Below are 27,112 nucleotides of genomic sequence, written 5' to 3' on the forward strand. Positions count from 1 at the left end.
AAGTCATTTCCTTCATTCAGCAAATACTTTTTTTTCCTTCCCTACAGCCTCTAGAACAGCACCACATGTTGCTCCACCACCAGGAATAGTAGAAATAGACAGTGAGAAATTTGCATGTCAGTGGTAAGTGCATCATTCTGTTCAAATATTTAAATGAAGAAGAAAAATAATAATGTCTGTATTCATGAGTCAGAGATTGTTCTTACTTGCTTCTATTCATTGTTTGACTGCTTTTTCTGAAAAGTATGAAGTAAAACCATTCTGTCCTTGATTTGAAGGAGTATGAAAGAAAGCAACTCAACCAACACGTTCATTCTTGGACAGTTGAAGACTGAAATTCTTTCTTAGAGTATAATTTGATTAGATTTTTAACTCTTGCATTGACCTTTATTAAGTTGTAAAGCAGCATTTTGTGTTTCACGAGTACTTTCATCAGGTAATGTTTTGCCATGTTTCTGCACCAATGTAAAAGTAATCCTGAAATTATAAAGCTAGGCCTTGCAAAACTCTCATGTGATCGTTGTAAATCTCAAACAGGCTAGGGAATATTAAAGCTTCCCTTCTGAGTTCTCTCATTTTTATCTAATATTGTCACTGTTGGCTGCTTGTCAGATATTAAGAAGAAATCTGTTCTGCTTATGGTTCTTCTGTAGACTAAGCATCATCTTTCTGAACTATGTTTAATTTATGTAATTCTCACGTGCTAGATATTTGTATAAATCACTTCATTTTGGACTTCTGCTTCTACTCCACACTTCAAGCGTTCATCAGTTGATTCTGTCTGATCAGTTACTGATCAGACAATGGCCTTCAAAATGAAGTAGTTACTATTTGTAAAAGCTTAGTGTTTTTACTTCCAGCAAAAAATTGTTTTTATGGGAGAAACATTGAAGGTTCTTCTTGGTCAGGTGATGTTGTTCTTGTGCTGTTGTTTGCAATCCGTTCATTGACTGACAATTTCATCTTTAAATATTTAAAAGAGAATGCCTGAAGTTGGAATCACCACACTTCAACTTAGCATCTACATTTTAGCTTTTAGCTACTCAGAGATGGTTTTCTAGACTGCTTTTTAGTTATTGATGGGGAGCTTTCCCTGTAGTTAAAATAAGTGTCTTCATCTGGTTGATTTCTGGCAAGATTACAGATTACCTTCTTCTGCTGCTTTCTCTCTCTTAAGTGTGGGGAGCATTGGGGATATCTAGCTTGCAGAAGTAAGGTTTTAGGCAAGGTGAATTTTGCACTGTGCATAGATTGTAAAATATGAGTTTTGGCTGTTAAAATAAGTATTGATAAGTACCATTATGTAACTGTGCAGTACCATCTCAAGACAAGAAGTAATGGAAAGAACAGTATATCATAGTATCAGGAAGATTTGGAAAGTCTGCTCGGTTTCAAAGTCTGCATGCAGTGTGCTTCTGCAGCTATTAGTGATGAGCAGTACTAGTATTTTGTTCTTAATTTTCTTCCGGTGATAGGCATGAGCCAGTGAATAATAAAATATAACATCTGAAAATCTTCCTTAAATATTATCTGTGCTGACAAAAGAAAAATTAAAAGAATTCAAATCTAGAACAGAGAACTAGCCTCTTGCAAGTGTTTTTCTCAGTGCTGACATGAAGTGTCTTGCATTCAGGTAGATTTTCATTGTATGTTTTAACAGAAACTGGAAAATGAGCAAATTATAATTTTAGATGTTAGGAAAGTTATCTCTTGGAAGCAGCAGAGAAAGAAGTATTTAAGCTGACCTTCCTGGATGTATTCTACCCAGGCTGAGCTGGTTTATGAGTCTTCTTGTAAGATAAGTGCATGTGACAGGAAGTGCTAATCACTGTTCATGTTCCACCATTGTAAGTCCTGACCTGTATGCTGCTTGTACCAGTGACAGTGTGTCAGCCTGATGGAATATTCCTAGCTGGACAGTCATTTGTCTCATATGCCAGATTTAATTATTACTTAGACTTTCTATTACAGAGTGTGATCTCAATTTTTGTCGTAATAAAATTGTAACTAAACTGCAGGAGAAATGACATTATACTTGCACTTCGCTGTTTATACTTCACTGTTTATGAGAGAACATGATTTAAAGAATGCAATCCTTTGCTTTTTTTTCTTTGAAACATTTAGCTCTTAGGGGAGTATGAGGCTCTACAAAGGAGAATGCAGTGCAGTTTTCTAAAGTGCTAGCATCGCATAGTGAATACTGACATCCTAAATATATTTTTGTTCTGTCTGAGCCTGTGTTCAGGTCCCACTATTAGAGAATTGTGCAGAGAGTTACTTATGTCCATTTACTGCTGGGGATGATCTGTTGGCATGTCTCTGGGCTGGAATAATGGATCTTGAATTAATAAAATCTACAGATAGAAACTGCTACCATCTCTCACAGCTTCCTGGGTAGTGTGTGCATTTGTGCAGATTCTTCTGTAGGAGATACAGAATCTTCTGGAAATTTCCCTAGAAGTCGACAGGCAGAATAGATTGTTCAAGGATTTTATGATGCCTGCGTAGTGCATGGCTGCTGGAATAAGTACGTGTCTTATGTGCATGCTCTTTCAGAGTTCAAGTCCCATTTCTCCTGCCTTCCTATCTCTTAGAATCACAGATTGAGGTGGTTATTCTACCTCCGTTCTTTCTTGTGTTTTGAATTAAGACCGTATTCGTGTATAATTGGTTTTTATACAAATGTTCAGTAGGTTTAGCATAGACACATTTGATTAAGAATTAGCTAGTCTGTAGTCCATCTTTTGATAAAGAAGAGTCATTAAAAATAAGCATAAAGGTTTTGGGGAGGAAAGGTCACTAAACAAATCCTATCTTTATTTTTTTGTTGCTTCTGAACGTGCAACAAAAAAGGCACATATGGGGACTGTTTTACATATTTCTATGTAAGTAAAGTATTGATTGTATACTGACTGGATATCTTAGACATCATAAGAAGTGAAAAGTGTGGAACAGACATTGGACAAGACAATAGATTGCAATTTTATTATTCATGTCATCATGTCTCAAAATTCTCTCATACAAACAGAAATGTTTTAACAGCTGTACTGTCACTGTGTTTTGCTTCATAGTCCATTTTTTCATCTTCAGGTTGAATGCCCATTTTGAGGTGAATCTTGATTGCTCAATCTCTCGAGCAGAAATGTACTCTGAATACCTCTCTACATGTAGTAAATTAGCTCGAGGTGGAATCCTAACATCAACTGGATTTTATAAATGTCTGCGGTAAGAGAAAAATTTGTGCAGCAAAAAAGGAACTGTTGTATGTAATGCAGTGTTAGCAGTGTTAACATATAGCTTAAGAGTTCTTTGAGAAAAGAGGTTTTAAGTTGGGTTTGAAGGATCTGCAGTTTTAGAATTCTAATTGAAATATGATTATAGTTTGATTTCATCCTATTTCACTATCTTTAGTAGACTTGCTTCTGTGCTTATAGTCCTTTTAATCTTTTCTCACAAAGTTCTTGAAGATACTGTAGTTTTCACTTAACTTGTTCAAAGTCTGTGCCAATGTCAGTTTGACCACGGGTCTCCTGTGATGAATGCTCTGAAGCTTACAGACAATTCTGCTGTATTGCAAAGATGCAGGCACTGGTGCAGTTACTGTGCATGTAAGAGTAGCGTTAGATTAATATTTTTAAAATAAGCCACTCATTGTAAGAGGGTAAAGTTATTGTGTTCATTAACACTGATCTGTGTTCTGTTTGGCAGAACTGTCTTTCCAAATCATACAGTGAAGAGAGTAGAAGATCCGATTAACAATGGTCAAGCACATATACATGTGGTAGGAGTGAAGAGGAGAGCTATACCACTTCCCATTCAGATGTACTATCAGCAGCAGCCAGCTTCGTCTACCCCAATTGTTCGGGTTGATTCAATTCCTGACATGTCTTCGTCTCCTTCGCCAGCAGGTTTTTTAATCATTTAAATATTGAGTATTCTGCATTGATTCTCAGAGAACAATTTTTTTTTTAAAAAGTTACCCAAAATAGTTTGTAAGCGTTGGAATTAGGGACAGTGTGGTTTTATTCCTTTTATTGAATGAAGTTCTGAATAACTGTATTACTGTGCACTGTATGTGATCTAATACTGGACTTGTCACCCGTAGACTTGTCAGTCAGCAGAAAAGCCGTTGTCACTGCATCATTTATTCAGATGCAGTATAGCTGAGAAAACACGTAGAATTAAAAATTCAAGCCTTGGGGTTGTAAAAATTCTTTGTTTTGAACTAATTTTTGCTTTCAAACTTTTACCTTATTTATTTCAATAGGACTCCCACATGGGCCACAAAGCGTAGGAAATCATTATCAAAGGACCCCTATTAACCAGTCTTCAACTTTGACAGCAACACAGATGTCTTTTCCAATTCAAGGTGTTCATACTGTGGCACAGACTGTTTCTAGAATTCCACAAAATACTGTTCATGCACAGCAGCAAAATGCTCCAATGACTGTTATACAGAATAAAGGTCCAATACCTGGTGAAGTTGTGAAGGCCACAGTAATACAGAGCTCTGTTCCCCAGTCTGGTGTTCCTGTTACTATTTCTGTAGGAGGAGCACCACAAGCTTCAAATCAAAATCACAGCAGTACAGGACCACAGCCGTCCGTTACTGTTGTTGGCTCTCAGACGTTGCTTCATCACCAACCTGTAATTCAACAGCAGTCTCCACTGCATGCAGTGGTACCAGGACAGATACCTTCAGGCACTCCTGTTACAGTAATTCAGCAAGCTGTACCTCAGGGTCATATATTTGGCAGAGTACAAAACATACCAGCATGCAGTTCAGCAGTTTCACAGGGTCAACAGCTGATCAGCACATCATCGCAACCTGGGCAGTCATCATCTCAGCAGTCCTCTGCTGCTAACCAGCAACAAGATACAGTCATCATAGCACCACAGCAGTATGTCACAACCTCTGCACCTAACATTGTTTCTGCCACCACTGTTCAGAATTTCCAAGTAGCACCTGGGCAGGTGGTTGCAATTGCAGGCGTCCAGAACCCACCAACTTCTAGGGTAGGCTTTCAGAACATTGCACCAAAGCCTCTGCCGTCTCAGCAAGTTCCACCTAATGTACAGCAGCCGATGCAGTCACAGCAGCAACCACCACAACCAGCATCCCAGCAAAGTGTAGTGATTGTCAGCCAGCCAGCTCAGCAAGGTCAAACGTATGCACCAGCCATTCACCAAATAGTGCTTGCTAATCCAGCTTCTATTCCTCCTGGTCAGACTGTTCAGTTGACTGGACAGCCAAGCATTACTCCATCTTCTTCACCATCTCCAGGTCCGGTTACAAACAATCAAGTCCCTACAGTTATGTCATCTTCATCTACCCCTTCTCAGTCACAAGGACCCCCTCCTACTGTCAGCCAGATGCTTTCTGTAAAGAGACAGCAGCAGCAGCAGCAGCAGCAACATTCACCAGCATCTTCACAGCAACAGGTACAACCGCCGATGCAAATGCAAGTTCAGTCCCCGCAAGCTAATACAGGAGTTGGCCAGCCTAACTCTGGTGAATCTAGTCTGATAAAACAACTACTTCTTCCAAAAAGAGGCCCCTCAACTCCAGGGGGGAAGCTTATACTCCCAGCTCCACAGATTCCTCCACCCAACAATGCAAGAGCTCCTAGCCCTCAGGTGGTTTATCAGATGGCCAATAACCAAACACCAGGTTTTGGAGTACAAGGGCAGTCTTCAGCTCAGCAGCTGCTAGTTGGACAGCAGCTGGTCCAGGGTGCAGTCCAGCCCCAAGGGGCAGTACAAACAGTACCCATTTCTAACTTACAGATATTGCCAGGTCAGTTGATCTCAAACAGCCCAGCAACTATTTTCCAAGGGACTACTGGCAACCAGGTTACGATAACAGTTGTGCCAAATACGAGTTTTGCTACTGCAACTGTGAGTCAGGGAAATGCAACTCAAATCATTGCTCCAGCTGGAATTGCAGTGAGTGGGGCTCAGACAGGAGTTGGGCTACAGATGCAAACGCTTCCAGCTACTCAAGCACCTTCAGCTGGACAATCACCGTGTACTGCTGCTCCCCCATTCAAAGGTGATAAAATAATTTGCCAAAAGGAGGAAGAAGCAAAGGAAGCAACAGGTTTACACATTCATGAACGTAAGATTGAAGTAATGGAGAATCCTTCCTGCCGAAGAGGAGCTGCAAACACCAGCAATGGGGATGCAAAAGAAAATGAAATGCAGGTGGGAAGTCTTTTAAATGGGAGAAAGTATAGTGACTCCAGTCTACCTCCTTCTAACTCAGGGAAAACTCAGAATGAGGCCAATCAGTGCTCACAAGTCAGTAATGGGCCATCATTAGAAATGGGTGAGAACGGAGCTCCTGGAAAGCAGAACTTTGAACAAATGGACACACAGGAAATTAAAAGTGATTTGAAGAAGCCCCTAGTTAATGGAATCTGTGATTTTGATAAAGGCGATGGTTCTCATTTGAGCAAAAACATTCCAAATCACAAAACTTCCAATCATGTAGGAAATGGTGAGATATCTTCAGTGGAACAACAAGGGAATTTGGATGCCACGCAGCAAGATACTGCCAAAGGTGATCAAGGGGAGAGAATTTCTAATGGGCCTGTATTAACTTTGAGTAGTTCACCTGTTGTAAGCGGTACACAAGAGGCTGCAAAACTGTTAACCCAGCAACTTAGTGGTACCAACACTGATTTACCTAATGGACCTCTAGCTTCAAGTTTGAATTCAGATGTGCCTCAGCAACGCCCAAGTGTAGTTGTCTCACCACAATCTACAGCCTCTGTTATACAGGGGCATCAAATCATAGCAGTTCCACACTCAGGACCTAGAGTGTCCCAGTCTACCCTGTCATCCGAAGTTCGGTCTACTAATGGCACAGCAGAATGCAAAATTGCAAAGAGGCCAGCAGAGGATAATGACAGGGAAACTGTTCCAGGAATTCCAAATAAAGTAGGAGTTAGAATTGTTACAATCAGTGACCCCAACAATGCTGGTTGCAGTGCAACTATGGTTGCTGTGCCAGCTGGAGCGGATCCAAGCACTGTAGCGAAAGTAGCAATAGAAAGTGCTGTTCAACAAAAGCAGCAGCAGCCAACCACGTATATACAAAGCATGGTCACACAGGTATGTTGCAGTGTACTTTTTATGTTTATTTTCCAATTCTGATTATGACTTAATGCTGTGAAATATATGTGAAAATGTAAACTCGGTTGATATTTTGCAAGGAATTTAAAATATTCAGAAAATGATGGTTTGCATTCTTTCACAGACTAAGGTTCAAATAGTTTGCATGCTTTTTGATATAAGTGACTATAGTGGTATTTACAGTGGTCTGGAGCTTCATAATATACAGTAAGGAAAGAACTTGCTCTCACTGGTTTCCTCCTTAAAGGATTTACTGTTTAAAAAAACAAAGATGATTTATTGTACAGTCCTGTAAAAACAGTAGTGTTGTTCTGCGTTTTGTTCTTGGTCCTTACTGCATATGGAGCAAACATGTTTTTTGCAAGATAGTTTGTTAATCACTGCAGCTGCATCTGGCCTGCTAAAATTTGTTGAAGTTCTTGTATTTAAGGGTGATCTTGTAAGGCTTGCTTCAGTTCACTACAGCCAGGATAAAGTATTGCTTTCTGAGTGTGTCAGAATATGTGTTTATGTTTGTTCATGACAAAATACTTGTAATGTTTATTTTATTGATACAATTAGTAATGTTTTTTTTTTTTATATGCTGTTTTAAAAACTTTGGAGAAGGCCTGTTTTATCTTGAACTTTTTTAGAAAAACATTTTAAAATAGTTTCCTCCTAAGACTTTACAAGAAATGAGGTATGTTCAGCAGTTTCATGAGTATTTAAAACTGTGAGTAATCGTGCTTGAGATTGCTCCAGTCTCAAGATTTTATTTTGGCTTTGTACGTGGATATAAACTCCCTCTCCCAAAAAACCCTCACCCTTTCTAACCTGAATAAGAGCAAAAAGAATGGAAGATTAGGTTTGACAGTCACAAAATTCTGACAGTGTAGAGAGGAAATTCTGAGCGTATGTTAGTGTTTTTTGGCAGAGATGTGACAGTTTTGTTTTATTCATTTTCCTTTTTTATTTCTTTGATTTTGGTTGGTTTTTGAAATGGTAGGACGTGCAGGCCTTATACACTTAAACAGAGCTAGAACTCAAGTTCAGCATATGATAGCTAGCATTACTGCTTTATCTGTGTGAAGTTCAGTTTCTACAGAAAGCTCTTTCATGTTTCCATCATGTAATTGTAGTTTTCTTTTTCTTTAAAAGGTATTCCATAGAGCTATATTTTCAGAATGTCTTTAAAACCTAAATATTTGCATGTGCATTTATGACAGAGAGATCTGTAGTTCTTCTGATACTTTATTTATCTTTGTTCTTACTGGAAATAATTAGACCAAAATGAAAGTATATCTTGGCAGCACAGTGACAGTGCACAAGATAAATGGCACATTTTCGGCAGTGTGGATATATTAGCTGTATGTCTTGCTTTTTGTAGTGAATGTTTTTAGCAGTTGCACAGTTTGATTGTCTTTAATAGCTTCACTAAGGATTTGGCTGAAGTAGAAAATGCAGTGACCGTGTCTTTGGGCTGGGATAACTGTTGCCTGCGGTTATTTTTTTCCTGGACATGTAGCTGTCGAGTTTGCTTTTGGGTCTCTGATGCCTACTGAACTGCTAAAATTCCTTTTCTTGAGGAGAGCAGTAGTACAGCTAGCAACTTCATTTATATTAGATTACTTGTTCTATTATGAAGGAGTGTTTTGTGTGATTATACTTTCTTAAAGATGGCATATAATTTCTTGTACACTTTTCTTAATATTTTGTGCATGTTTATGGGGTGTTTTTTATATTGCCTATGCAAACAGAGATGTTGCCAGTGCTTTCTGCCATTCAGTGCAAGTCTGCTTAATGTCTGTCTCCATGGAATTTAGCTCGCCCTTGCTTTCTTCAAAATCACAAAAGAAAACTTCATTTCAAAATTGTGTTGAATTATAAATGGTACTGAAGTCATCCTGTGTAGCTCCTTCCCCCACCCCCCCAAAGCTGCTGCATAGCCATTGTTCTGTTGGAAAAGCAGATGTGAAGGGTTACCAATGTTGAATCTGATCTAGGAGTACACTCAGGACATCCAGAAGTACTACAGAGCCTAATTCTTATGAGCTCAGTGTGAGTTTCACTGATGACTGTTAGGTCTAGGTCCTCTGTAATCGTAGGAAATGATTTTCTCTCTCCTATTTTGGGAGTCTTCCTTGTATGATAAGCAGCTTCCTTGTCTCTAACTTTTTGAAAGGCAGCAGCTAAGGAGCACTGTTTTCAGTTGAACATCTGTATTGTTTTATCTTTTCTGCGGTACCTCCTGTATGTTCTGTATCTTGCAGCGGAAATAAGAGAACAGGCGACTTCTACAGTGTGAAATTCAGTATAAATACACTTCAGTGAAGAGAAATGGTGAGGGACAGGAAATAAAGGGATATTAGCCATGGCAAAATTATATAGCTGCTGAAGCTGTTTGTACATTATTTCCTTCTTGCTATCTTTATTTTCCTTCTAGTTATCTATAAATTTTATTTTAAACTAGAGTGTGTGTTTCAGAGAAGTAAGAAAGAAATAGAAGAAAATTTGTAATAAAATTAGACCACAGCAGGAAGGGTGGAAAAGAAGATGCCAAAGATAGCAAATAGAGGCGAGTTTGGTTATGCAGCAGGAGAGTTGTCATAAACTGCAGAGAGGGGAAAAGGACAAGGCTTGAACCAAAGAAAAGATAAGGCAAACAAAAAGGGAAACAGCAAAGTGGAGGCGAGGAAAAGAGCAAAATAACTCTCAAGGGAACATAAAAGTTAAGAGAAGGTTGGTTTTGCAATATGAAAAGCAGTACGAAATTGGCTGCCTTTGTACCCTTGAGGGAAAAATAAATGGCTTGCCACAATAATGAAAATTATGAACTTTGTATTTATGAGAAAGACTATGTATTGCTACCTAAATCCAGTTGGACAAGTACAGGTATCTTCCAGGTACCATCTGCGATTGTTCGAGTGTGAATTGTACTCATGAGCAGAACTCACTGAAAAATAACTACTTAAATACTGTCTTGAGATATGTTTTTTGTATTCTTATACAACTGTTGACCTATGTGTATATGGGTTATCTCAGAAGAGGAACATGCATTGTTGGTTTTTTTTCTTATATCTGTACTTTGTAAGCCCTTGAAAGTGTAGTCTTGAGAGACAGCAGAGTTGGCACTTACTTCATTGGCTTTCTTTTCTTTTATTTCTGGTACTCTGTTCCTGAACTATGGCTTTCCTGAGGTATTGTGCTGGACTGATGGAGGAAAAGGAAAAAGAAATGAGTAATTACCTGTCTGTTTACTTATTTTTTTCCAATTTTTTTCTTACTCAAAATTCTTCCAAAACATCTGTTGAATATAACCATGTTAGTTTGTCCCAGTAGGTTTATGTTTTGAAGAAGCGCTCTGATACTCCACCAGGTGAAAGTGAGCAAATCAAATTTACATAGATCGGTGTGAAAGTAGAACCTCCTATTTATTTCCATGGAAACTACCACAGATATAAAGAGCACATTAACACTGTTTGATAGAGCAAATTCTCAACTGCAAAACGCTCTTCTTCAGTGTAGACACTGCTGTTAGCTGTTTATTTCACCAGAGATGAGCAAGAGCCTACGTGTTGCACTTGTTAAAAAAAAAAATTAAAAAAAAACCAAACACCTGCATGGCCATCCCAAACATGACTTGTCTTTCACATTGCTGTTGCTACTGCTGAAACTCACCACCCACCGCCTCACTGAGCTGCTATCCACTGTTTGGCCTCCATATATGGTCAGCAAGCTTTGATGAATGTCAGTGGGTGCAGTTTTTTCTGCATGGAGGATTTCAGTGACACCTCTGCTTCATACACACTCATGTCAGTTGCTATTTTGTCAGAATGCCCTCTGCTGCCATCTGTCACACGGCAACAAAATGCAACGCAATATTAGTGGGAAAGTTCAATCTCTACTGCCATACCACTGACATCCGCCTCTGACTAACGTTATAAAACAAGAGGCATTACTTTTGGAGCAGTCCTCCTAAATTGCCTCATCTCTCTTTTAAAATAATCACTTACTTTCCTGCTCATCACTGTTATCCCCTCGTAATGCACTCCCATTTCTCCTGAGGCCTCCCACACGGAGCATGCTTGTGTGGAAATTTAGGTGGCCAAAACTGTGTAAGCATCTCCTTAACTGTTTGCTCCTGCTCTCCATTGTTTTGGGAGCTGAGGATTACTGTGCACCAGAAAGCAGGTGTGTAGCCACAGGAGATGTAATTCATTCTTAGTCACAGAGCAAATGAGTTTCTCAGCTGGAAGTACTGAAATTCAGATTGTGCTTTTATTGCTCTTTGCTTGTGAAGTGCACTGTTGCAGACTTAAAGCTTAGCAACCTGACAAGGAGAGAACATTTGCTTTAGTGCCTACCCGTCCCCCTGACCCCACCTTCATACTCAAATCATGCTATATTCATTTCAGCTTATGGGTTGCCTTTTAATGTACATTCATTGTCTTAAAGATGTGAAACATAAAGTTTTTAGTAATGGTAGTATGATCTGGGCTGGAAGGGACCCATCCAACCTGTCATTGAATGTTCCTCCACTGATTGGGCATCCACAGCTAACCTGTTCTAATGCCTCATCAGCATCTGGGTAAAGAATTTCTTCTGAATATCTGCTCTAAATTTTCCCACTTAGTTTAAAACCTTTTCTTCTGTTGCTACTTGCTCTTCTTAAAATCCCTCTCCAGCTTTCTTGTAGTCCCGCTTTAGGATTTGGAAGACTGCAGTGAGGTCTACCTGGATCTCTCTGTTCTCCAAGCTAAACAAGCCCAACTCCCTCAATTTATCTTCATAGGAGAAGTATTCCAGCCCTCTTACCATCTTTGTGGCCCTCCTCTGGACCCGCTCCAACAGCTCAACATCTTTCCTATGTTGAAGGCCCCAGAGCTGGCCGCAGTACTCTAGATAGGTCCTCAGGAGGGCAGAGCAGAGTGGAACACCTCCCTCACCCTGCTGGCCACCCCTCTTTCAATGCAGCCTAAGGATGTGGTTAAGCCACATCAACACAGAAAAATATCCAAGAGAAGAAAGTCTTAGAAGGACCATCTGTATTGTTTTCAATTTTATGCACAGCAGTGTGTAGGGTAGATAGTGAAATGCATTTTTAAAACTGTTGGTAGTTTGAAGTGTTGCAGTAGGATACAGTGCTCAATTGTAAGCAAAATTTTAACAGCCCATCCTAAGTATAGTCTCTAAAAATAATATACTTCTCACTGTGCTTAAATTTGTAATTCTGTAAAGACTGCTGCCTAAGGTTTTCCTTCAAAATGAATTGGAGGAGGGATCAAACAGCTGCCTCTGAAGTCAACATCAGTGATGCAGGTCAAGTAATATGCTCTGAGAGCAATACAGCCAGCATTGTTGGTCTTGGCTACGCAATTCACTTATATCTGCATTGCAATATATTCTTGTTTTCATTGGCCTGGAGAGCAGGATGAGAAAACTGTTCTTTTTAATCATCCTCCTCTGTATATTAGTAGTCTGTGCCAGGTTCTTGGTGAGGCTGTACCTCATTTCTGCCTTTAATGTGGTCAACTCAGAAGTAACTTTTTTATCCTGAAGATAAGAAGCGATCAGAGATAATGGGTAAAGGTAAAGTTAAGATTAATTAAAGATGAAGTAAATAGGAAAAAAAAAAAAAGCTTGATATTATTCTTTTTAATTCATAGTTCAAGGTATTTTTTAGTCACAGCTCTCCACTGTACAGGAATTTCAGTAGGTTGAAAATGAAAATAGCTGCTTTCTAGAATGGGATTGTGCCTGTGCTGTGATGAGGAGTGCATTTCAGGGATCCTGGTGGTTCTTAACAGGGCATCTCCAATCTCCAACCCTCTTAACAGGGTCTCCAACTCAGCTGGGCTTATTAGCCATAGTTCAGCATTTACTGTGTCTCCATATTGGACCTCGCCTTCTTCTCTAAACCAAAGTACACTCTGGTAATAGGAAAATGATTCTAGAAGAGGTTATCTGGTTCCAGTTATAGCAAGTCAGGCTAAGCCAGGTGTAGCCTCCACTAGTGAGAGCAAAATTGATGTGTAAAGCAGAACAATTACATCTGTACAACACCGAAACAGGCTAACGCAGGTCACAGCTGGTTACGTGTTTGCACCCGCTGACATTCATCCACACTTGGTGAACGTTTCAGGAGACCAAGCAATGGATGTGAGCATGGTGAGGAGGTGGATGGTGTGTTTCAGCAGTGGCAACAGTGGCAGTGGGGCACCTCTGCTGGTGCATGCGTGTGATGTGTGCAGGCTCTTGTTCATCGCTGGCAAAAATGCGTAGCTAATGTTGGTGCAGTTGTGGTGTGTTTAGTAGCTGGGAATTTGCTCTTTCAAATATTGTTATTGTGTTCTTTGTAGCTGTTGTAGTTTCCATGGAATTAAATAGGAGGCATTACTTTTGGAATAGCTTGTATATGTAGGCAAGCAGGCTTTATCTCTGGGATAAACTACCGATGGCAGGCAACCTGCATAACTCAGTTTTGCACAGAAGGCAGTAAAGTTACAGAAATCCTAACTTTTATCATAAAAACTCATGCTTTTGCACCTGCAGCCTATGCTGCAGGCTGAGAGACATGCCTTGAGTTGACATCTTGCTGCAGAGACCCTAGCAATCAACAACAGGACATACAGGAAAGTTCCCATAAAGTGTTTAAAGGAATTTGGACTGTACTTGGGTAGGGGTTGCCATCGGAAACTGCAATTAAAGATGGAATCAGTTGTCAGAATGTTACTTCTGTGCCTCTCCCTAAGAAGCTCTTGAGGCTGCCCTGCGTCTGGTTGTCTTTTATGCTGATTTGTTCAGTGTTCTAACGCCTTTAAACACCATATGCTATGTTCTTAGGGTAGCCAGAAACATGTCAGGTGCAGTTTGGAGGTCAGTTTGTGTGGAACTTGTAATTTACGGCAAATTTTTGCAGAATAGCTCAGATCCTTTGAGACAGGAACTCACTAAATACAAATGCATTCTTTATGTGTGCATAGGTAATATAAGCATTATGTATGTAGCTGCCCTACTGCAGTTAGTGCTTAGTTTCTCAAAAATGTGTATATTTATGTCCTATATGGGCACTCGTAAGTCCTTAAAATGGCACTGAGTGAACTTGGAAGGCGATTTTATAATTAGGTTATGTATTTCAGAATAAAAAAGATGGGATGCTGATGTTAGAGATATCTTTTCAGGGCAGGGGTACAGGGAGATCTGATTTGCAGAAGTGCTGAGTAGTGTCAACTGCAAACAATAATAATGAAGAGAGCTAACCTAAATATATAAAGGTGCTTTAAAACTCTTTCAGGTGTGTTAGGCTACTGGGCATTAGATTGCTAAAGGAGCCTGGAATTACTAAATGTTTTCTGCTAGTGGAGGAAATTTTGTGTAATTTCTGATCACATGAGGAGATTTCTTTCAGTGGTACTTCTCCCACAAAGGATTCATTCCAGGAAATGAAATGTCTGTCATATTTATTTCTTTAACATCACAACTAACATTGCATAGTCATTGCACATCAGTGATATAACAGATAATTCATTGCAAGTATTTCTGCTGTAGTTCTGAAACGAAGGAGTTTACATTCTGAAAAATATACACCTAATATTACTTCTGATCTCTGGAACAAAGAAAGGAAAGCTGTAAGATATTCAAATGTAGACCTTGTGCTTCAGAAATAAGACCTAGGAAAACAAATGTGACTTCCTCTCATTTGTTTAAATTTACTGTGATCAGTGCAGATGATAGATGGGCAGTAAATTTGACTTAAAAATACCTGGGCATTGTAAGCATCCAATGCTACAAGTTTGAATGAAGCTACGTGACTTCATAGTACTGCAGCAATAAGAGATTCCTGAATAACAATTATTGTACAAATTTCAGTTTACCAACTTCATATTTTTTTCTCACAGGAATCCAGAGTAGAAAAAAAATTGCAATCAGTTTTAATTTTTGTTTTGAAAATCGTTTCCTTTTCTCAACTCTTTCATTTTTGGTATTTAACATGTTGTGTTCTGTATCTCAGTTCTCCTTATTTAAAATGATACTGTCTCGTTAAAAATAATGTTTAAAACCTTAGAATATCACTAGGAGAGCTTGCCAGGAAAACTCTTGAGAAAATTCATAATTCTGGATTAATTATAGGGTTTGCTTAGAATGGGGTAAATAATACATGAACCACACATTGAATGATGAGAATTAAATGAAATCCTGAATTCATTCAGTAATTTCACTCTCTCTCATTCATTAAATGAGACAGAAGTTCTGCAGGGATAAAAAGTTGTACAAAGACCATGATTATGTACTGCTGTAAGGATGCTAAATGAAGCTTGCAAAACAAGCTGTATTGCTGACTCTGGATCATTTTGCTTTCAGCTTCATTTTAAAAATGCTTGACTGAAGGGAGGTTGATCTTAAAAGGATCTGCTGGTGGCTACCTATGATAAAAGATAGATTGTGAAAATCAATTACCCAATCTGCTAAATTGATTACAGAACTTTAGGTGAAAATAATTCGGAGTTCAAAAATATTTTCATTTATGATTAATGGACTCAGGGGTCCTTTCTTACAGCTTTTCATACCTGCAGGTCACGTGCATCATGTAATAGTCACATGTTCTGGACTTTTTGCTGAGCATTGTCATGTTTTCACCAGGATTTAGGCTTGGACGCGGGGTTAGTTTGGTTTTGATTAGTTTTGTTATCTGACTTCTTCATCACTAGTGCTGTACAATCTGTAATGAACTCCTTACTTTGTGACATGGTGTCTGCACTGCCAAAAGAGAGCAGCAGGAAGGAAACTTAAGACCACTGTGCAAATGAAATGTTAGAAGTTTGCCCTTAACTGTTTCTTTCTTTGCAGTTAAAATCTAGAGCTATTCAGTATCAGAGCTATATTGGTATCAGCAAGGTCTTGTGTACACCATTTGAAAGTAAATTTGAAAGCTGCTTCCTTTGGTTTTGTAATGTTGCATTCCCTTTGGAACAGAAGAGAATAAGAGAATGTTAGGTCCAGATAAGATGTAGAAGCTTTATGTTTTTACTGTCACTATTCTCATAAATGTCTGGCCAGCCAGAGCCTGCTAAGAAAAAAAAAGAGAAACAATATTTTAAAATAACCAGTGTTTCAAAATTGGGTAATCAGCAGCCATTATTTTTACTATTCAGAAGAGAGGAAAAAAAAAAAAAGGGGGGGGGGGGGGGAAAGGTATTTGCCTGTATATTGCCTTATTTGGAACTTTGTAGTTGACTGGATAATTTTTATCCAGTATTAAGATAAGATTCTTTTAATGTTGTAAGAGATAAAGGGAAACATCTTTTTCCAGTTTGAGATGTTTGCACTTCTCTGTACACAAGCTATACAGCACGTTCACATGTTCTGGTGTTTTGTATAAATGTACAGTGTGGTTTTGCAAGAGCTTCAAGAATTACATCGTTGCAAAGTTTTATGGAGAATGAATGTCATGGGTTGAGCCTGCTGCTCTTTGGTGCTGTTCATTCACCATTGTTCAATTTAAGTTTTTTAGTGTGCTCTGTAACAGACTGTTGTGTACTAATGAGACAGTAGAAGAATTCCACAGAAGCAGCATACAAAACCATTTTATCAAAGCAAATAAGGCAGTTTTAGCTATATTGTTGGTCATTTTACTTTTTAGTAATATTTTCTCCTGCATTTAAATGGGGAAGAAAACTAATCCCTATGCTGATACTGCACACCTTTCAGTTTGCCATTTTTCTTTTGCTTTAAGTAAAAGCTTTATATAAAATAGCAATAACCTTTGTTCCACTAATACCCTTTAGAAGTACCTTTGGATTCTTAATTCTGTGTTTGAATTTCAACGTAAGAGTTTTGAATATCAGAAACTTAGGCCTAAATGATGCACTACAAGAGCTGTATGTGTCCCTGGTTGTTATGTCTCTTAATGCTTATTTTGAGATGAAAGTGTTAAAATGTGAACATTTGTTGGTTGATTGAAATGTGAAGCAAAATATCTTTGAACAAACAGTGAACTGTTTTTTATGTCTTGTTAAGTGCCGTGTTTAAAACTGTGCTTTAACCTTTTCTACAGAGCACACCTGCAACGTCGATACCAACAGTGCAAGTACAGGGCCAGCAGCTCAATTTGCAGCCACCTTCATACACTGCAGCAAGTCAGCATGCAGAGCAAATGAAGAAACCTGGACAGAACTTCATGTGTCTATGGCAATCTTGTAAAAAGTAAAGTCAAAAGCTCCTCTACTTAACTACCGTTTAGTGATAAGTAGCAAGTGCTTGTATGTAAAAAGAGATTTTACAAGTTCTATCCATTCTGCTTCCTTAAGATACCTTATACTTTTTTAATAGGGAAAAGAAAAAGTGAAAAGCGTTGAAGCAGAGGTGGGAGAAAGCAAGATGTTTAGTTGCTCTCAATTATACTTCAAAACAGAAAACATATACTAGATGGCTTTCTTCTAATTTTATTTTTCAGCAGAAAATTATATTCATGTATTTAAGAAAAAAAATCCAGTTCTAAAGCTTGTTCTCTGTATTACAATTATAAAAATAGTTGCTGCACTTTAGTTAGAACTGTTGAGTCATTTTCTTACATGTACAGCTTTTAGTATCTTCCTTGCATTTCCAGTTTTGCCAGAGTGGCATATTGTACTTCTCTGTCCTGGTCAAAGTTTTATTTAGATTATGAATAATTATAGTAATTATGGAACCATTTGTATGTCACAAGACTCCCTTGTTACAAAAGGAAGTAAAATGGAACTTAGTCCTAGGACTTGATAGCAATGATTAGAATTCTTGGATTTGTTGGTTTTGTCCTTAAAAATAAAATAATAATAATGATACAGGGAGGTGAGCTAGCAGATTTTTGGATGTAGGTTCATGAAAACACATAATACTCTCCTTTTATCTATATGTTTATCTTGACACTAATTTTTTTTTAAAATAAAATAGGTTTGTGAACGTGATGAGTTTTCAGAGAAGGGTACAGACTGGTGAGACAAAGGTAGCTGTCAAATGGCCACTTGGAAAGCAGAGATATTACGTGAGTTTAGGATGGGCACAAAAGAGGTTGAGACACTTAATTGTAGTTGTTGGACAAGATAAAGGAGCACACAGGTGGCCTCATTCGCCAGAAAGATGTTGCACAGGTGTTCAGAAAGTAGGAACAAAATAATGGGAAAGTTAGAATTGTTTGAACTGCTGGGCAAAATGAGGCATTTGAAAGAGCTGATAAACTGAGGAATACTGAGGGACAATTTATAGAACCTCTGAAACACTAGATTCTGTTTCTTTCATTCCTTATAAACAATACAAGGATCATTAAGTCAGTGTCAAAATGTACATGTTTTAGATAAGATTCTGGATGTTGCTGTAGCTATCTGCTAGATAACAGAAGCCTGGACTAAAGTTTTGAAGCATAAGTCTGTCAGCAGCTTTCTTCTGTGTCTTCAGTTATGTAGGATAAGTTATGTAGAATTGAGGTGGCATCTAACCATGGAACAGATTGATGTCACATGTGAACTAAGATGTGCTTATAAGCAGACAAACCTTGGGGCAGAAGAGAAAGCAATACAATTATGATTACCTTACATTATCAGTATTTTTACAAGTCTGTCTTAAGCTGTCATTCCAGTAAATTTTCCTGTAGTCAGTGGGTGTGCCCTGTGTTTTTTTAAGTTGATCTACATGTTCTATGTCAAAGATACTGTACTATTTCTGTATTTTTAGTTCCTCCTGTCATTATACTGGGTTTTGTTCATCATTAAGTTTTGTTGCTTTTAAAAGCCTTCAGAGATTTTGCATTGTTACAGTGTAGTCTTTCTAACACACAGTTCTTGTTCTGATGGCTGGTGATGATTTTTAAAACATTTATTTTAACTCCAGCCTAAAATCAGTTTCTGTGAATGTTACTCTCATCATTCTTTGTGGTGAAGAAAGAATCAAAATGTTAAGTTAGCATTTTCATCATTGCTTATATTGTTTATGCATACTCTGTCGCCAGCTTGATGAAAGACAAAGAACATCATCTCTCCTGGTGGCTTCCTCTTTCTACTAAACACATAAAAATCCAGACTTACCACCTATTACTAAGAATTACTGTGAAAACAGTCAGTCTTGGCTGTTCTTGCAGAGTTGTTTTAGCAAGAAACAAGAAGCTTCTTTTCAGTAGCTTATTAGTCTACTTCATTAATTTTACATCTGATATTTGGTTTCAGCCATGTTTGCTTAGTCATTAGACACTAAGCAGTTGGGTTTAGCATAAGGCAGTGATAGAGCAGTGCTTCCTTTGTGGTATTCACAACTAATCACAAAGGTATGGCAGCAGATGAAGTTGATTAGCAGATTAGTTATTTAGATGAACGTGTTCTTTAGTTTTATTCTCACAAAGTGTTAGTGTTCAATTTTTCCTCCTGGATGCATTGCAGGAGGCCTTGGAGTCCTTTAAAAATATTTTACTGGCAATCAGAATGATTAGGAATATATAAAATTGTGTGCTCTTTTTTACCTACTGAGTTACTGGTGCTGTGACCAGCGAGATTCTGAAGGTGGGAGGAAGGATGTTGGTTTTTTTTAATAGTTTACTGTGGAAGCATTATACCAGGTATTGATACTTCATCCTGCAGTTAGTACAGTGATGTGAAACATGTCCATGGCATGTTCTTTATTCAGTACCTGTGGTGTCCGAGGACCACGAAATCAGGCCCAACTGCACTGTTAAAGATAGGCCACTCACATAAATTCTGGTTAAGTATCTGAACAGGGAGTAAAACACTGAAAGGTGTCCTTAGTGCCTTGCATTAAAGATGTAATAGAATAAGTAGGTGTTCTGCTTTAAAGTTCAGCTGTCTGCAAGTATTGCTAATTTCTAAGGTTAATTTAAAAGCTGTTATTTTGTTTCACAAGTAGGCAGGAGCTGTCTGCTTCTGAATTGCTTTGCATTTTAAAACATAAATTGAAAATGCTGTTGAGTCTCCACTGCCTGTCAGGTCAGCTATTAGTTTAGTGTTCTGTTCAGCAGCAGAACAGAGTGATGGAGGAATTAAGTGGCAACTAAGAGTTTAGGTTCAACTGACCATATTCTCAGTACTTAAATTTTATTTTATTAGTATTGTTAAATGTTGCTTTAATGCTTATGAATAAGTATGGTTTTTTTTTCTGAATAAATTTCAAGTTTTACAGACTAATACTGTAAATTCTGACAGTTCTGCCTTAGTTACTGAATGGAATCTAGTTCATTTGAAAAATAGTTTCTCCTTGCAAAGTTGTGGTAAATCAGAATCATCTCAGATTAGTGTTTCAAGTACAGCATCAAAGGTATTTATGATATAGTGAATGAACCAACTTGGTTAAAATGGCAGAGCTTTAAGAAAAATAGTGCTTTGCTGAACAAAATGTTTTAAACAACATTTTGGATTTGACTTATGCCATGAGATTTGTTTTATCTGTGCCAGAGATTTTTCATAGGATTCTTTGTGTTAGAAGAGCCCTTAAGGATGCCATAGTTCCAGCCCTCCAGCTACGAGGTGGTTATTGCAATAGGATTCAGTTTATAACTAAGATTTGTCTCTGCTAGCCTTCTGACACTGTTGTGAGCTTCAGGTAATGGTATTTTTGTTGCTTAGGACTTCATACTGATTGCAGGTGTTGTATAATGGATGACACTGAGTCGAGTAGTGGCACATGGAAGGAGTGCTCTGAACTTGTCCATAACCCTCTGCTATGGGTTGTGAGATGGTGCTTCATCCTTGGCTGCTCTCTGGAAGTGTGGTTGGAGGCCATCTCCCTTTCAGCACTGATCAGCCCAATGAGTTCAGCCAAGCATCTTAAATACTTCTCTTGTTATTTGAAATTAAAACAGTAGCGCGTGGAGTTACTGAGGTGGGTGTATTGTGTTTTCTCTGCTAAGACTGCTATGGCAGTGCCTCCATCCAGCAAATGGATGAAGGTGGAAATGAGTATTCCAAGGGCAGCAGCTAGATTACCAGATCGATTCTGTCCAAGCTGTGAGCATATTCACAAGCTGGGTTAGTTGTATCAAAATGGATTGTAAGTGGCCAAGTCTTTTGTTTAATGTGGCCATTTTTTGTCTCTTGAAGTAATGGATGCAATTTGAAATGATTGAGTTATATTCTAAGATATATCTAGGCTAAAAAGAGCAGCCTTTAGTCATTCACAGTTTTCATTTAATATTTTTTGAAATATAGTGTATCTCCATATGAGTTTTGAGAGGCAGCAAAAGATGGGTTGTTTTGATGTATTTTCAAATGGTCACATGTACAGCTCTAGGAATGGTAGATTGATCAGTATTTTGAGATGAATTGTAACTTTGCTCCCACTTTGAAATGGACGAAAACCCTTATTATGCTGAGCAGGCCTTCACCAGCAGAACATTATGAAAACATAGAGTAATACATGGGCAAATTTAGGAGGACTTATTTAATTGCTGCAGAAGCACTTTATTTGCTGAAGTATCTAATGTCGTATCCTCTAGGACTATGGGGAAGCAAACTGATTTGAGGAAGTCATTTAAAAATTTAGGTTTAAGTGAGTCAGAAAGAGTGATGTAAGTGACATCTTCCAACTTCTGTGTGCATCAGGAAGTGTCATCTACCTATTTTCTTGAAATTCAAAGTTCATGTACTAAAAAGCACAAATGTTACACTGATTATTTTCCATCAGTTTTGGCAAGTATTCACTATAGAGAGCAAATAGGGTGAATTATGTTTATTCTTTTATTTCCCAATTATATTTCAAGTAAGGTCTGAGTATGGCCATCAGTGAAGAAGAAAAGTAATGAATGCAATCCAACATTTTTTTTTACTGCTTATAGTCCATTACTATGTTTTGTTTGTATTGCATAGAAGTTCTGTTGCAATTGAGATGTGTTATTTCTTTAGTACAATATAAATAGAAAATCATGATATTTTAATTGGATAAGGAAAATCGTAATGCCATTTATTGGTAGCTCACTGTTGGTACATACATGATTTTTGTTTTCCATTTAGACGTGTACAGTTTTTCTCTTATTAATCCACGTTTTGTTTCAGGAAATAAAAGGCAGTGTGGGTTGTGTTTGTGGCATTTGCACCGTAGTGTTAACCAAAATTTAAAAAAAGCTTTAAATTCTCCCTTCTTCTCTTTCTGTAGGTGGTTTCAAACACCATCACAGGTTTTCTATCACGCAGCAACTGAACATGGAGGAAAAGATGTCTACCCAGGGCAATGCTTATGGGAGGGATGTGAACCTTTCCAGCGGCAGAGGTTTTCCTTCATTACCCATTTACAGGTGCAGTTCTTTTTTCACTACTTCAAAAATTAGTAGCAGCTCTGTGGGAAATTTCCACGCACCTTCTCACTGCCTTTCTTTTTTTTCCCATTATAGGATAAACATTGTTCCAGAGATGCTTTGCTTGCAGGATTAAAGCAAGATGAACCAGGGCAAGGAGGAATTCAGAAGCCTTCCAATAAGTAAGAGACTTAGGCCTTCTTAGCACTAAAGAAAATGAGAGTAATGGGAATCATTGGAAGAATTTGTGTATTTAGAACTTGATTTATCAGGTGAAGCTGTACATGGAGTCTGCAGCTGACTATTACACAGCTATTAAATTTGAGGTCCATTGCATTAGGACAAACTAGTAAAAGAGGGAAAAGACTCTGATGTAGGAAATACAGTTAAGTTGTCATTAAGAGAGCAGGTGGTTCTTGAAGGTATGTTTGCCAGTGTTCTATGATAAACATTATTCTTAAAATACTCAACTGAATAGTGTTTTATAACTTTTACTGTAACAGATAAGTGCTTGTAATGCAAATGGAAAGTTACTTGGGTACAAATCAGCTCTTTCGTACAGCTGAGTTGGATTGTCTTGTCACTTGGAATCGTCAAATCTTTAAGATCTCATTAGGTCATCTGGTCCAACCATCAACCCATCATCACTAAACCACGTGCCTCTGACTTGCTGTGTTCCTTCTAGTTTTGTGGTCAGCTACTTTAAAATAAATTATAAAGATAAATATCAAAACCTCTAAGTCTTCATATTTTGTGCTTCTGTCTGGAATCAGGTTTGTGTCTCCTCTTTCCTACCATTATTTCAGTGATCTGAAAATGACGTGCAAACCTGTTACAATGGGGTTTAGTTACTGTTGGAGTTATTCAGGGTTCAGTTACTTGTATGCCTGTGTTAAGATGAGGGTTTTGTTAGTAACTAACTGGAATCTCTTTATTGCAAGCCAGAGGTGTGATTTACATGTCCCCAGGCAGACTTTTGCTATCCGTTGTGTGGCTAGTTAAATTGCTACCATGCTGCGGGAGGCAGCAATGAGAGAAAATTGAGAATGGAAGCTGTGAAAAGTTGTTTTGGTTTTTTTAATCAAAAAGACTAAAAGATCCCCAAAATTCTTAAAACACGAACGTGATTGCCTTACAGTGCCTTATTTCATGAAACTAAGTGGCATTCTGACCTCTGAAAACCACAAAATGAAGAGTGATGGTAAAATTTAAGGTCTTAAATACTTGGCAAGTAGGAAGCATCAGGCTGATACAATCTACAAGCATGGTGTGATTTCAGCTCTGCCATTCCATAAGTGTTCAGTCACACAGATAACGTGCAGTAGGCTCTGTCTTTGCAAGTTTCTTTAGAGTGGAATAGGCAGAGGTTAGAAAAAACAGAATATTGTATGGAGCTGAAACATCCTAGAGAAATGGTACTGAGAGGAGGTGTGTTTTAGCCATCAGCTTTCAGGCATGCACCTTCTCATCATATGCTGACTTCTTTTGCTTAGTCTCTCTCCATCCGAGGGAGTGCAGATAGAGTGAGTGTTACTGGTGCAGGGAGCAAAATCTGCTGAACAACAGTGTTTCAGAGACACCGTAACAGACAGAGGCCTGTTTTCTTAATCACAATGTCTTCCAAGTAGGGGTGGTATTGTGATGGGCAAAAAAATAGCTGTGATGTCTTTTGCTAGAACCAGGTAGGCAAAATTAAGCTTTATTACAGAGCTGGTTTACACCTCAATTCTCTATTTCTTTGCTTTTAAAATTGTGTTATATTAACTCTTCTTTCGGTTTTCAGAGATAGCTGAATATTACAGTCTGGAAGGTCAGGTAGCAGTAGCAATTATCAGTATGTTGTCTATAGCTGTACATTTGAGTCTCTTTTATTTATTTATTTTTCCTTGTTGCCACTGTAGCTGGTGGTATTAGCTATCAAAATATTCTTGATGCAGCATGGAAATGGGACAAGAGATAATTATAGTCAGAGGATGAGTGGTTTGACATCAAAATGATGTTGAAATTAAGAAATTTTAGAACTCCAGAGATGCGTCCATGCACACAGATACAAGTCAGCCTGCTTGAGTTGCCAGTAAAATTTTATCACCTTTTTACCCCAAAAAATAAAAAATAAAAAGGAAGGCAATCCATATTTATTGCAGCTGTCCCTATTTCAGTATTTCTAGATTTGATGCAATAGCAGTTCAGCTTTCCAAAGTATTGTATGGTAGATGTTTGAGAGGGACGTTTGGAGAAGCCTCTGCTGATGATTCATTGTTCTTCTCAATACAAAGAGAACAACAGTGGCCCAGAAATTAAAAAAGAAAATCAATAATTACTGTGCTGCATAGTTGCATATAAACATATACAATTGCCCAACAGTATCTTAATTCAACGTTTTGAAAAACCTTTATGAAGGATTCCTTCTCTCATTCCTTCATAAAGGTTTTTCAAAATGTCATTTCTCATCAGGAGAGGATGATGGGAATTATGAACTGAGGTATTAGGGAGGAGTCAGACCGTTTCCACTTCTTGTTGCTAAAAGATACCTAAATATTGCTATGGACTGATTCTCATTTTAAGAACTGAAGCATTTACATCTGATTTGTGCTACCTTTGCAAACAAACACTAACGTATGTTTCTGATATGTTGGCATTTTCTAACCAGGTTGGACAAGAATTCATAGTAATATGATATAACATATGGAAATGTGGTGATATTTTTCACTGTTAGTACTTCAGCCGTCCTTTAAGATGACGCTTTAAAGAGTCTCACTCTTTAAATGTTCTGTACTTCAACATTTTAACACCAGTTGCATGATTTGTGTCAAAGTCTCACATGGAAGAGCGTTGACTTCAGTGTTAATATTTAACATTAAGGATTTGCTTCCACCTTGTCTGTTACTTGTACCAGCTTTATAGAATGCCCTGTGTAATTTCTTAATCTCAGCTCGAAAGCTGCAATAGAGGTAATAAGGGTAATAAAGGTAGATGTTTGGTTGAATTTAACAGTTAAATGTTTTGTGTCTTAGATCATAATTTAAGTGGTTTTAAATTGTATTGCTTCCTACTAAGTACAACTGTTTCCTGTTTTATATTGTCTCGGTGTCTAATGGTCCCGATAGGCTGGGTCAGGTTTTAAACAGCTGTATTTTTAGGACATTCTCTGGCTAAATCTGAGTTGACATTTGGGTAGCCATTATCACTGCTCACATTGAATTGTGTCTAACAAAACATTTCTTCAAGTAGGTGCACTTCAGGAAGGTTGCCATGTCATTATGCAGTTTATTGTACTTTTCCATCGCAAATATTGTGGGTGATGAGCAATTGTGAGTGCTCTTCAAGAGCAGTGCTTTTCTTTTTCCCCCACACGAAATGATGTTCGTGACACTTCAGAAGGCTTTGCAATAATGTTTCTCTCCATGGAAACAAAAGATAAATTGTGTAGCAGCACCGTGTGTTAATGGATCTTTCAGTTCAGATAGGTTGAAAAAATTATCAAAATAAATGTCCAGAGTTGTTAATGTGTTAGAAAGTGGTGTAAAGGTCATTGTTACTAATTCATTCTTTGCTCATGTAGGCCGCCCGTTGTAGGGAGTACAGCTGCTACTCCCAGAGCACAGAAGGCCATTGTGAATCATCCAAGTGCTGCCCTCATGGCATTAAGGAGGGGATCAAGAAACCTTGTCTTCAGAGATTTTACAGTGAGTATTGTTTGACTCAAGTATTAGTAGATACAAATGGTTGCTTACTCTTATGGAGCTTTTACTTTTTATTTCTTCTCTTTTGTAGGATGAAAAAGAGGGACCAATAACTAAACACATCCGATTAACAGCTGCCTTAATATTAAAAAATATTGGTAAATATTCAGAATGTGGTCGCAGGTGAGCATTGTTTGATTCCTCTAATACCAGTGAGCAGTGTTAGTTTTGTTCTGTTACGTACCAAACGACAGGACGTATTTTCTTATCCTTTAAGAATACAATATGAACACTGACAGTACAGTTTTTCTGCCAGTTCCTCACTGCTTTGCTGCCCACACAGCTGCTCAGCATCACTTTATCTAGGATAGTTTTGTAATCTAGACTTTTGAAATGTGTCTGGTAAGTTCAACAGGCTAAATTTTTGGATGCAAGTGAGAAAAGTCTTTGCTATGGGCCTGTCCCTTTTTCTCCTGAAGGCAGTCCTGCATGACTGAAAATTAATTCTTCTATAAGGAACCTCCCATTGGCCATACCCTTTTATTTCAACCCAGGAAAAGGGTGGACAATGTTTTCTGAAAGTTTTTAAATGTTGTGGAAAGATACCCAGTTGCATTTCACAATTGCTATCTCTCTGTTAGTTTTCCCTTCAAAGTTGGGTTAATTCTAATAAATAACTCAACTTTCCTCTGACTCGTAGGAGATCCTTACTATCATAAGTCTCTGTTGTTTTCTTCATTTACTAAGTAGGGAATGGTCTCAGTACTCAGTGTAGAACGCTTCCTGATGTTTTTAACTGTCTAAATGAGGGCTGTACACAATCAAATTCTTCTTGGACAGCATGGGGAAAGAATGAGGGAAAGGAGACAGAAGTCATCGAGCTCCCTAAAGAGGCTGTGCAATCTCTATCCTCTTACATATTCAAAACCCATCTGGATATAATTTTGAGCAGTGTGATCCAACTTAGGAGATGGCCCTGCTTTGAGCAGGAGGTGTAGCACGTAACTTCAGGGGTTCCTTGTAACCTGGATTGGTCTGATTTCAGTGT

General features: G+C 38.1%; 1 protein-coding gene across 2 annotated transcripts in view; it reads left to right on the forward strand.

The window, feature by feature from the left end:
• The window catches only part of ARID2 (AT-rich interaction domain 2), a 105,317-nt gene that overhangs the window by 75,382 nt on the left and 2,823 nt on the right, over positions 1 to 27,112 (forward strand). For both annotated transcript variants that reach the window (XM_042872455.1, XM_042872456.1), the window contains 9 exons: positions 48 to 123; positions 3,091 to 3,225; positions 3,709 to 3,908; positions 4,268 to 7,116; positions 17,171 to 17,319; positions 22,243 to 22,381; positions 22,478 to 22,563; positions 25,944 to 26,067; positions 26,156 to 26,247. In XM_042872455.1, coding sequence (XP_042728389.1) covers positions 48 to 123; positions 3,091 to 3,225; positions 3,709 to 3,908; positions 4,268 to 7,116; positions 17,171 to 17,319; positions 22,243 to 22,381; positions 22,478 to 22,563; positions 25,944 to 26,067; positions 26,156 to 26,247 — 3,850 coding nt within the window. The remainder of the gene's footprint in view (positions 1 to 47; positions 124 to 3,090; positions 3,226 to 3,708; positions 3,909 to 4,267; positions 7,117 to 17,170; positions 17,320 to 22,242; positions 22,382 to 22,477; positions 22,564 to 25,943; positions 26,068 to 26,155; positions 26,248 to 27,112) is intronic.

Source organism: Lagopus leucura, unplaced genomic scaffold, assembly GCF_019238085.1.
Source record: "Lagopus leucura isolate 7727_CA_CO unplaced genomic scaffold, USGS_WTPT01 Super-Scaffold_100008, whole genome shotgun sequence".
Classification (NCBI taxonomy): domain Eukaryota; kingdom Metazoa; phylum Chordata; class Aves; order Galliformes; family Phasianidae; genus Lagopus; species Lagopus leucura.